Source organism: Rattus norvegicus, chromosome 1 (genome assembly GCF_036323735.1).
Source record: "Rattus norvegicus strain BN/NHsdMcwi chromosome 1, GRCr8, whole genome shotgun sequence".
Lineage (NCBI taxonomy): Eukaryota > Metazoa > Chordata > Mammalia > Rodentia > Muridae > Rattus > Rattus norvegicus.
The window spans coordinates 88,974,657-88,985,941 of record NC_086019.1 but is presented as its reverse complement, the minus strand read 5'-3'; the positions used below and the strand labels follow the sequence as shown (position 1 = coordinate 88,985,941).

Below are 11,285 nucleotides of genomic sequence, written 5' to 3'. Positions count from 1 at the left end.
CTCTCCGCACTACGTCACCTCTCCAGCGCCAAAGCACATATATCCTACAGATGTATATCCCACAGACAGCCTACGATGTAAAGACATTGTTGCTCAAGGCTTTCTTAGGAACTATGAGAAATGAAAAAAGAAAAAAAACATACAAACAAAAAACAGGGAAATTCAATACGGGAGGGCGGTGCTCCTCCCCTAGCTTCATGGATGGGCCACCCACGCCTCTGCAGCCTCACTTCCGTTACCACGGAGCCGAGCGTCGTCACAGTTTCTCCACGCGGAATTCTGGGAACTCATCGGGTTCTGGTTGGCTTATTAGCCATCTGTGCCCCTGGGTTTGAGTTGTTTTAGTCAGGATGTCCCCTAGATGCTTCTGAGATCGACAGTAATTGTGTCTCCGGCGAGAAGGAAGGAGCGAGGTTTGAAAGGTAAGGAACAGCGCGAGCTCCGGAGGGAGCGTCCCCCAGTCTGCAGGCCCTCGGGGCAAGTTGATTCTGCAGTGATCCCGCGCTTCGTCCCCGCAGCCCCCACTCCCTGTCCGCTGCCCTCTCTAACGCCTGCAGTACCCCCTTCCTGCCTGTTGCACCCGGCCCCCGCCTGCTACCCCTTTCTTGGACTGCAGCCCCCTCTCTGTCTGCAGCCCCCTCTCCCTTCCCACAGCTCCCCTTCCAGCCTGTGGCCTCCTCTCCTGCCCGCAGCCCCCTTCTGCCTTCAACCTCTCTCTCTTTGGTCCTGCAACCTTTTCTAGCAACCCCCTTCTTCTGGCCCTCAGCACCCCTCCTGCCTGCATCACCCCTCCCCTTCTGCAGCTCCCCCCTCCCCTTCTTCAGCCCCCTTTCCTCCCTGTAGTCCCCCTCCCTCCTGCAACCCCTCCCTTCTGCAGCTCCCTCTCCCTCCCTGCAGTCTCCCTCACTCCTGCAGCCCCCTCTCTCTGCCTGCAGCCATCTCTTCCCTTCTGCAGCTCCCTCTTCTACCTGAAGCCCCCTCCCTCCTCCTGCGGCTCCCCTCCAGGCCTGCAGCTCACCTTCTCCACCCCATAGCTGGCTCTGCTTCTGCCCCAGCTGATTCCTCTGTGCATTTACTGGCTGTTCTGCAAAAGACAGAAATTAGACCTTCCTAGTAGCATACCTGGAGGGGAAAAAAAAAAAAAAAAAAAACGGATAGTGAAATGCTCAAAATTTCCTAGCACATAGGTCACGGAGACCGCTGTAATACTCCGTCCACTTCTTGCCTCTGTGGATCAGCTAGCTACTCACAGCCATGACCCACCTATGACCTTTATAGGAAGGAGCTGGTTGCTTGCAGTAGGTACGGCGGCAGGAACTGTGTGGTTTAATGTAGGGAATTTTGTAATTTTACAATTTTTGGTTTCTCTGCAGCCCTGACTTCCCAAAAAGCAGTGCTGGAAGCCATAAAGCCACATGTGACTAAGACTGACTGAAGTCGGAGGTTATACACCTGGGAATGACCGTAATTAGAGGTTAGTTTATACAGAGTGTTGTGCCCAGATTGCAGAAACCCCAAAGAGACCACCAGGAGCCACAGCTCCCATGTAAGCACATGAGCATCTCGCTTCAAGTCGAGCTTGGGCCACACTACCTTCCTGACGGAAGAGAAAGGAGAGCGACCCCCAGCCCTAGGGGAAGGGGATTTATAAAGGAAAAAAGCCGAAAGCGGGGTTTCTAAGACTTGGCATTGCATGCGAGGGTAGAGGAATGTTGGTCTCTTTCCCAGAGCCCAAGGGTGTGGGTCATATCACTTCAAGGACCGCAGACACTAGCTTTCTAGATAGTAGCTTCCTCCAAGGACGGCATTTTAAAATTGTTTGGAGGACAAAATAGACTGAGTCTTAAGATCAAAATGGAGTTTGTTCTGCTACCTCAGTCCTTCAGAAGGAAGCCCCAAGAGTGGGGAGGCTGGCCTCAAAGCTAGGCTGTGGGAACCCACAGCCAAGGGCTCCATCTTACTGGTGCAAGCTCCCCGAGGAAGCCAGCCAGTATGGTGAACATAGTTAGCACCGGCCCACAGGGACCTGGAGAGCAGGCTTTGGATATTTTTTGCGACCTGAATGTGTGTACGGACGTACGTCAGAGGTCAACCCCGGGTTCGGGTAAGGGTGGAGCAAGCGAGTTGTGGTTTGGATGTAGAGATTAGAAGATCACGTTGGAGAGATGCTGCCCACCTTCCACCATGTGGATCCTGAGGACCAAACTCAGTCAGGCTTGGTGCTAAACGCCTTTACCCACCACATCCCCTCTGTGGACTTAGAGCTTGCCTGCTTAGGTGTGGCAGGCTGACGCAGAGGCAGGCAAGATAATACGTTGTCTGCCTTCCCAGCACTGGCATTACAGATGTGTGCCACTGGCATGCAGCCCCCAGTCCCCCCCTCCAGCTTTCCTTGAGAGGGAGCGCAGCTCCTCCCACTTGCCTCTTCACCAGCTAAGCCATCCCCTCAGTCCCTAGTATTAGAGTTTTAAAAAAGTTGTTTTCACCAATTCTGTTTTTTCCAAATAACTTTTTTTTTTTACATTATAGACATGGAGATTTCCAAAATGACAGGATCGTGTTTTTAAAAAAAATTGTTAGTACTTTAGCACGCAAATGGAACAGTGGTTCTTTTAGCGTGGTTCTGAGTACGGTTCTGTCAGGTTTTCTGGGTAAGTTTTTGTTAAATGGCAGCTGTGTGCCTTGGGACTGACTGTTCCCTGCAACCATTTAGAAACTCACCATGGGGCTGGAGAGATGGCTCAGCGGTTAAAGGCACTGGCTGCTCTTCCAGAGGTCCTGAGTTCAAATCCCAGCAACCAGATGGTGGCTCACAACCATCTGTAATGGGATCTGATGCCCTCTTCTGGTGTGTCTGAAGACAGTGACAGTGTACTTGGATTAAATAAATAAATAGATAAATCTTAAAAAATAAACAAACAAACAAAAATCAAAACAAAACTTTAGAAACATGAACCAGCAGAGAGAATTTTCTCTCCTGGGGATGTTGCCAAGGCTTAAACTCCACCCAGAATCAAGCCCTGCCCATCTAGCAAAATTTCTGCAGACACACCCCAGAAATCGGCATTCTAAGGAGAACCGGGTGACTCCCACACAGGTCCAGTGTAAATTGTTCATGGAGGTGTCTCATCTGAAGATTCAGGCCTACCAGGTTCGCTGTGCCACCTGACCCAGATAAAATGGAGCAGGGTACCCTGTAATCACAGCATTGTGATTCACACCCCCTCCCATGCTTAATGAATATTGTCAACAGTCACACCTGCTAAAAGTCCCAAGCAACGTGAGGCAGTGCTGTGTGCAGAGCCAAATCAGGATTCACGATGCGTCCCCTGTGGGCTCCAGGGAGGGATTTACTGCCTGCCTTGTGCTAGAGAACTTCCACCAGGAGAGGGACGCCGAGTACCAGTTACAGTGAATTAGCGTTAGATGCTGTTTCCACGTTTACCATCCTCACTGCCAACACTACCGATTACTGAAAGTTTCCTTAGAATTTAAAACCTAGAGAAAATCGCAAAAAATTAGTACAAGGAAATCTCATATGTTGTGGTTGGGCACAGTGTTCCGTGATTACTTCTGAATGGAATTGACATCATACGTGGTATCATTGTCATCCTCTGACCGTAGGCTACAAGGAACACAGACCTGACTATCTGACAAGGACTGGCCGTGTGGTCAGTGGTACCGTTGGGTCGTCTCTCTCTTTCGATTTCTGCCTTTTTCAGCTCTGCATCTCCCGGAAGGAAGGGTAAAAATGAGTGCGCCCATGGTAAGTAGAGCTCACCGTCCTCCCTGTCAGAATGTAATGGTTCTTCTCAAGCTAGAGGATTTTTCTCTTGTTAGGAGACTCAAAGCATTTGCAAGCAGACAAGATGGCTCAGGGGTTAAGGTCTATGCCTCCAGGCCGGATGACCTAAGTTTGATCCCCAAGATCTACATGGTGGAAGGAGAGAACCAGTTTCCACAAGTAGTCATCTGTCTTTCACACAGTACTATCATACACACACACACACACACACACACACACACACACACACACACACAACACACACACACACAATGAGTAAATGTAATTTTAAAACTAGAATGTGTAAAAGTACGTGAGGTCTTTAGGCTCTGCCAGGTGCTTGTTTGTCACTGTAAGTTTAACTGTCCCAGAGCTATTGCGCCTGTAAGCAGGTATTGTTGTTGATCCTTCTCTTAGGGAGACAGAGACAGACATCTGTTTACCCCAAGTAGGGAATCCACAACAGACTCAAGTAACAATATGACCCAAGTCCAAGTTGAGGAATTGGTGAGTTTATTGGGGTTACTCCCGGGAACAGAATGACTCCAAGGTATCTGCATCATGGAAAGGTTTCCCTAGAATTTTATGCACGACTTGCAGACATCTCAATAGGTAGGAGAGGCTGTTCTAGGAAACTCTGTTGACCGGAGTCCCCTCAGCAGTTCCTATTGCTCATATAACTCTATGGCCAGAGGGACCTTGGACATTGGTCAGTTTCAGGGAGTTCCCGTGACTTATGAGTTGTATAATTCCATAATCTCAAGGAACCTCCTTTTAGAACTTCTGAGTCTTTATAAGCTTCCTCCCCCTCGTCCCCAAGACTATTTTAAGTCTGACAGTGTCACTAACAGTAGTTATTTATAAGATTGAGGTCATATGTGCTTGTTGTAGGAGGCAGTAACATTCAAGGATGTGGCTGTGATCTTCACTAAGGAGGAGTTCAGGCTGCTGGACTCCACCCAGAGGAAGCTGTACCAAGATGTGATGGTGGAGAATTTTCGGAACCTGCTCTCAGTGGGTGAGGACAGGTGCCCTCTGGCACATACCTTGGAGTTGGAACATTTCTTGTCTTTTATGAACAGGATATTTCAGGACATTTTGTTTGTTTGTTTATATGTCTGTATAGGAGTATATTGCCTGGTACCTATTGAGGCCAGTGGAAGGTGTTAGATCCCTTGAAACTCAAGTTACAGATGGTTGTGAGCCATCCTAGTACTCAGGAGGCAGGTGAATCTCTGTGAGTGTGAAGCCAGCCTGGACTACAGGGCTACACAGCGAAACCTTGCCTTGAAAAACAAACAAACAAAAAACCCCGCAAAATCATATCTTATTTGGGGTATGTGTGTGTATGTGTGTGTAAACACACACACGTAGGTATGTGTACCCTCTGAGGCTAGAATTAGAGGAATTACAGATGGTCGTGAGCCACAGGATGTGGGTACTAGGGACTGAACTTGGGGTCCTGTGGAAGAGCAGCAAGCACTCTTAACCACTGGCCCATCTCTTTAGCCCCATACTGGTCATTTTTAAAAGATATTTATTTTTATTATTTTTATGCGTGTTGTGTGAGTGAGACACACCTTTGTGTAGGAGCCCTCAGAGGCCAGAGAAGGACATTGGACCCCCTGAAGCTGGGGCTAGGTGGTTGTAGGTGCTGGACACAGAATTCTGTTTGGGAGAGCAGCAAGTGATCTAAACCACTGGGCCGTCTCTCAACGCCTCTGCTGGCAATGTCTCCTGAAACACAATGGAGTGGAAAACACCAGATTCCTTAGAGAAAATAACCATGTTGTAGGAAAAGGAATGAGTGGATGCTGAGCGAGGGAGGATAGATCTGAAGACTGCAGGCGTGAACTCAAAGTGGGTCGCTCAGATTGTTTCTGACACGCGCATGTGTGTGGTAGAAGGGTCGCATCATAAACGGTGTGTCTTCCCTGGGCTACGTGTGTGCAAGCTCGATCACACTGTTTTGGTTGCGTTGGTGATGATCTCCGTGACATCCCCAGTGCATTTTCGCCCTTTGACATTTGTGATTCTTGCCTGTTCATAGAGTATCAACTTTTCAAACAAGAGAAACCACAGCTAGAAAGAGAAGAGAAGCCTAGGGAGCAAGGTTCAGGTGAGTCTTCCGTTATTCGTCCCTAGGACTTGCCATCCACGGTCCCTGTGGCCAGCACTGTGTGGGCCAAACAGCATGCTTTGAGCACTTGCAGCGTGTTATGCTGGACTGCGTGTCAGGCACCGTTCTGGGTAGCTGCGGGAAAGCTGAGCACCATAAAATGTTTCTTCCTGTGGACACCGTCCTGTGGTAGGAAAGATCCATAATTTCAAAAAGAAAAAAAAATCAATCAGTACTCGCTTTTAAGTGGCTTCATTGGTTCTGTCTTTAAATTTTTTCATAATTATTTTATGTGTATGGTGACTGCCTGCGTGTGTTTATGTGCACCACATGTGTGCCTGGGGGTCCACGGAGGCCAGAAGAGGGCGTCGGATTCCCCGGGAGTGGAGTTACAGCTGTGAGATGCTGTGAATGAACCCAGGTCCTCTAGAAGGGCGGCCAGTGCTCTTGACTGCTGAGCCATTTATCCAACCCTTATTGGTTCCTAACAGTCGGGACCTCAGTGGACTTTACAGTGGTTTCCGTTAGCAGTTACACCCGAAAGTTTCATCAATAGTGAAAAGGAATCATCTTGATTTGCATTCAAATCTGGTATTGTGAGCTAAGTGTGAAATCCAAGTGTAAACGCTTTTCACTTGTTCTTACCTCTGTCTCCATAGGAATGAACAACCAGAGTGAGAGAGGAGCTGTCCAAGGTGGAAGGTCACCGGAAGCCCTTTCCTGCTGGCAAATCTGGCAGTGGGTCACGGACGACTTAACCACATGTCGGGACTCTGTGGTAAATGCTCCTCAGTTACAGGACGATTCTCCCTGCTGGGTCAGGCTAAGGTCATCTCCTGACGTTTCTGAAGATGAGAACTATATAAAGAGTCATAAAGTAAACGTTCCCATCCATACGGGAAGGCTCCCGCTTTCCCAGAAAACTTTACTGACTGAGCCGCAGACTCGTAAGGAGCGATACCAGCAAGTCTCCAAGAGAGATGACCAGGGTCAGAGTAAACCGGATATACACTCTACAAGTAGGAGTTCACATCCCCACCCCGATCGTAGAGGACACAAGAGTAAACAGTCGTATAGCCCCGGCGATCGCGGGAGAGACAGTACAGAGGTGGCGCCATTTGACCAGAATGGAGTGAGTCACACTAGACAGAAAAGCTCCCCATACAAAGAAGCTGTTTCCGATCTCTGCAGCTCTGCTCCTCACCAAGTGTTGGACTCGGGAGAGAGGTCTCGTGCGTGTGCTGAATGTGGGAGAGGCTTCCCCTGTGGCACAGACGGCTGCGCTCATGAAGATCGCACAGGAGAAAAGCGTAAGGAGTCCGGTCATAATCTCCCCATCCACCAGGGGGACCAGACAGTAGCGAAACCACACACATGTGGGCAGTGCTGGAAAACCTTCAATTGCAGGTCCGCCCTTAACATCCATCTGAAGGTGCACACCAGGGAGAGACCTTACAACTGTGAGGCATGCGGGAGTGCCTTCAGTCAGGCCTCCCACCTCCAGGACCACCAGAGACTCCACACCGGGGAGAAACCGTTCAAGTGTGATGCCTGCGGCAAGAGTTTCAGTCGCAACTCCCACCTGCGGTCCCACCAGAGGGTCCACACGGGAGAGAAACCATACAAGTGCCAGGAGTGTGGGAAAAGCTTCATTTGTAGCTCAAATCTCTACATTCATCAGAGAGTCCACACGGGAGAGAAACCCTATAAATGCGTGGACTGCGGGAAAGAATTTAGTCGCCCTTCGAGTCTTCAGGCCCATCAGGGCATACACACCGGAGAGAAATCGTACGTGTGTACTGTGTGTGGTAAGGGCTACACTCTGAACTCGAACCTCCAGGTCCATTTGCGAGTCCACACTGGAGAGAAGCCGTACAGTTGCGATGCGTGCGGGAAAGGCTTCAGTCGCTCGTCACAGCTGCAGTCCCACCAGAGAGTCCACACGGGGGAGAAGCCCTACAAGTGTGAAGTTTGTGGTAAGAGCTTCGGTTGGCGGTCAAATCTTATAATTCACCACAGAATCCACAGCAGCGGTAAACCTTACAAGAGCAAGAGAGACAGTAAAAGCACTGGGGAACCCGTTCAGGAAAAATGTTCTATAAAATAGTGCTTGAACTGACTCGTGTCGTGTGAATTCTTTTTTTTTTCCCCTTTCGCTTCATTACATTTTTTTTTTTTTTGGTTCTTTTTTTCGGAGCTGGGGACCGAACCCAGGGCCTTGCGCTTCCTAGGTAAGCACTCTACCACTGAGCTAAATCCCCAGCCCTGCTTCATTACATTTTAAAACACTTTAGTATGGGGGCTGCAGGAGCGGCTTGGCAGTTAAGAGTAGAGAACCTGGGGTTGGGGATTTAGCTCAGTGGTAGAGCGCTTGCCTAGCAAGCGCAAGGCCCTGGGTTTGGTCCCCAGCTCCGAAAAAAAAAAAAAAGAGTAAAGAACCTAATAACCCATAACCTTGCGTTTCAGAAGATCCAGTATATGGCACTCATGCATGAATGTGGGCAAAACATTCACACACAGAACGTAAACGATCTTTTAAGAATATGACTTAGTGTATGTGGAGCACACACGTACTCGTGCAGACATATCATAGCATGTGTGTGGAGATCAGTGGGTACCTTTTGGGAGGCAGTTCCCTCTTTCTACCTTATGAGGAGCCAGGGATCAAACTGAGGCTGTCAGGCTTGGTGGCAGCACCTTTACCCACTGAGCATCTCACCGGCATGCTCCGTGAATTCTTTTAATCATTTTTCAAAAGAAAGATTATCTCGTTAAGGTCAGTGTTTCTGGTCCTCGTATTGCAGTGTTTCCGGGCACCATTAATTTCAAGGAAACTGTAGTTGCAACCGTGACCTTTTTCAAGTGTCACAAGGAGAACTGTGGGAAGGGTGCCTCATCGGGGCTTTTTGGAAGTTCTTTATAAAGGAAAGGCACTGCTGAACTGACATAATCCTAGTACCAAGCACTTAAAAGATAGTATTTGTTACTAAAACGCGGGCATGTACTTTTGAAACTGTTGAGCTGTAAGTTCCTGTTACAGGAACCACAATAGCCTTAGTAAGAACTCAGAAGCAACCGAAATATAAAAACTCACTTTCAACCTGGGGATGTAGCACAGTGTTAGAATAGTTTATCACGCACAGATCCTGGGTCCAGTCCCCAGAATAGACAAAACAGAAAGCCACTCGTTACTGTCATCTGCAGTATCAACATGGTATTGTCTTTTTATGATGAATATCTGTCCTTTGCCCCAACCTTCGTTGTCCACTGGGTCCTATCTTCTTGGGTTTTTGTCTCGTGTTTTGTAGAATCAATTATCCTTTCTGACCATATCGGCTGAAAACGGGTTTTGTAAGTCTGGCAGTAACAAGATAATACTCCACACCATGGATTCTTTGGCATTGTATGGGCTAGATGGGAAATGCCCCCAAGCCCCCGAGATTTGAAGACTTGACCCTCGATCGAGTTACTAAAACTTTGGAAATGGGGCCTCGAGGGACAGACCTTTGCTTTTGGTTCTGTCATGCCTTCTCTGCTTTTTGGACCAGCCACCAGATGTGAAACTGAATTTCTTTACTCCCAAGCCAGAGCCACCAGGCCTTTCCAGCTATGATGTACTGAAATCCCTTTAAAACTGGGCCGAAGAAAACTTTCAGGTTCTTTCTGTCTGGTATTTTCCCCCTAGTAACCCCAAAAGCAATAAAAGGAACTTAACACTCCAGGAATTAACAACCTAAGGACGCACGGACTCATTTTGTGAACTGGATGGAGTGGCCGGAAGAAGAAGGCGCTTCTGGAAGTTGTAGTTCGGAAGCTCACAGACTGCCCCTCCCCCCCCCCCCCCCCCCCCCCCCATCTATGGGTCAGGATTTGGTTCTTCCAGTAGTGAGAATTCTGGGAAGTGTATTCCAAGACTATCCGGAGGGCGGGCGCTCCCGATGGCTTCTGGGAAGTGTAGTTCAGGAGCTAGAGCAAGCTAAGCTGCTCCCGCCCTCTGAAGAACTAAGCTGCCATCCTCTTTCGGATCAGGGAGTTGAGTCCACCCCACATCTGCCTGAGTCCCTTTCAGTCTTTTTATCCTGTCAGACGGTCGCTCCCAGAGACAGGACGTGAGGGCACAGGACCTCTAAGACCGGAGGTTCACAACCCCTAAACTTCAGCTCCGGTTTCCTCAGTCGGAAGTTGGCAGTAGCTGGGATGGTCCTCAGTTAAAAAGCAACGGGTGGGGATTTAGCTCAGTGGTAGAGCGCTTACCTAGGAAGCACAAGGCCCTGGGTTCGGTCCCCAGCTCCGAAAAAAAGAACCAAAAAAAAAAAAAAAAAAAAAAAAAAAAAAAAAGCAACGGGTGATGGTGACAGCATAACTGGACGCCTTCTGCTGTGGGCCGATCCTATTCTCAGGCGTCTTTTTCCTTCCTGGAAGCCAGCCCCGGCTCTAGGAGAATGCTGGGCCCTTTCCCTCACATCCCTCAGGAAACAGTCTGCCCTCATTCTTGCTTTCAGTGTTCCCAAATCAGCAGGAAGGAGGGATGAAGCCCCAGGTACTGCATTCAAAGGTGCTTTCTTGTTGGGGTGTTCCTTCATATCACTGCAGCCCCTTGATCCCGGAAATTAGCCACCAGAAACATGATATCATTTTATCTGCTTTTAAAAAAAATCTTTTTTTTTAGTGTGTGTGTGTGTGTGTGTTTGTTTGTGTGTGTGTGTGAGAGAGAGAGAGAGAGACAGAGACAGAGAGAGAGAGAGAGTGTGTTTAGTGGAATGTTCACGTGTGCAAGAGAGAGGGAAAGGGAGGCAACGTGCACTTGTGTGTGGAGTGCCTGAGGAGGCCAGTTTAAGTCATCAGATCCCCTGGAGCATGGGTTCCAGGAGGTTGAGGGTCATCTGACATGGGTGCTGAGAGCTGAACTAGCTCCTCTGGAAGCTCTGCAAGTGCTCTTAATGGCTTGAGGCATCTCTCCACCTCCTCCTCCTCCCCCTCTTCCCCATCCTCCTCCTCCTCCTCCTTCTCTGCCTTCTCCTTCTCCTCCTCCTCCTTCTCCTCCTCCTCTGCCTTCTCCTTCTCCTCCTCCTCCTTCTCCTCCTCCTCCTTCATTTTTAATGGTACAGGGTCTAATATAGCCCAGGGTGGCCTCAAACTTACTGTGCAAAGATGACTTCTTACTCCCAATCTCTCTGCCTATACCTCCCAAGTGCTAGGATTACAACTGAGGGTCTCCACACCACATTTCACAGTATCTTGTGCCATTAGACTACAGTTGGAATTTTTGAATTTTTTTTATGTGGTCAGTCTGCTTGTTAATATGTATGCATATGGGAATTATTTGAGTTCAAGTACAATGACAGTTCCCAAATCTAATGACTAGGAAAATAACTCCCCTTT

The 11,285-nt window shown here is 48.7% G+C and overlaps 1 protein-coding gene across 2 annotated transcripts; it reads left to right on the top strand.

Annotated features, from left to right (window-relative positions):
- The first annotated feature begins 130 nt into the window (after window positions 1-130).
- Window positions 131-8,022, top strand: Zfp61 (zinc finger protein 61). 2 transcript variants are annotated; one of them, XM_008758962.4, is made up of 7 exons: window positions 131-422; window positions 1,374-1,474; window positions 3,625-3,766; window positions 4,202-4,291; window positions 4,676-4,802; window positions 5,835-5,903; window positions 6,563-8,022. In XM_008758962.4, the coding sequence occupies exons 3-7, from the start codon at window positions 3,752-3,754 to the stop codon at window positions 8,008-8,010; spliced, it is 1,749 nt and encodes a 582-aa protein (XP_008757184.1). In that variant the 5' UTR covers window positions 131-422; window positions 1,374-1,474; window positions 3,625-3,751; the 3' UTR covers window positions 8,011-8,022. The 2 variants fall into 2 exon arrangements, with proteins under 2 accessions (XP_008757184.1, NP_001017512.2); NM_001017512.2 differs by lacking the exon at window positions 4,202-4,291 and having other exon boundaries at window positions 283-422.
- The last annotated feature ends 3,263 nt before the right edge of the window (window positions 8,023-11,285 follow it).

Coding starts and splice junctions, on each gene's coding strand:
- Zfp61 (XM_008758962.4), top strand. Junction 4,803..5,834: donor TCGGAACCTGCTCTCAGTGG/GTGAGGACAGGT, acceptor GCCTGTTCATAG/AGTATCAACTTTTCAAACAA. Junction 5,904..6,562: donor GCCTAGGGAGCAAGGTTCAG/GTGAGTCTTCCG, acceptor CTGTCTCCATAG/GAATGAACAACCAGAGTGAG.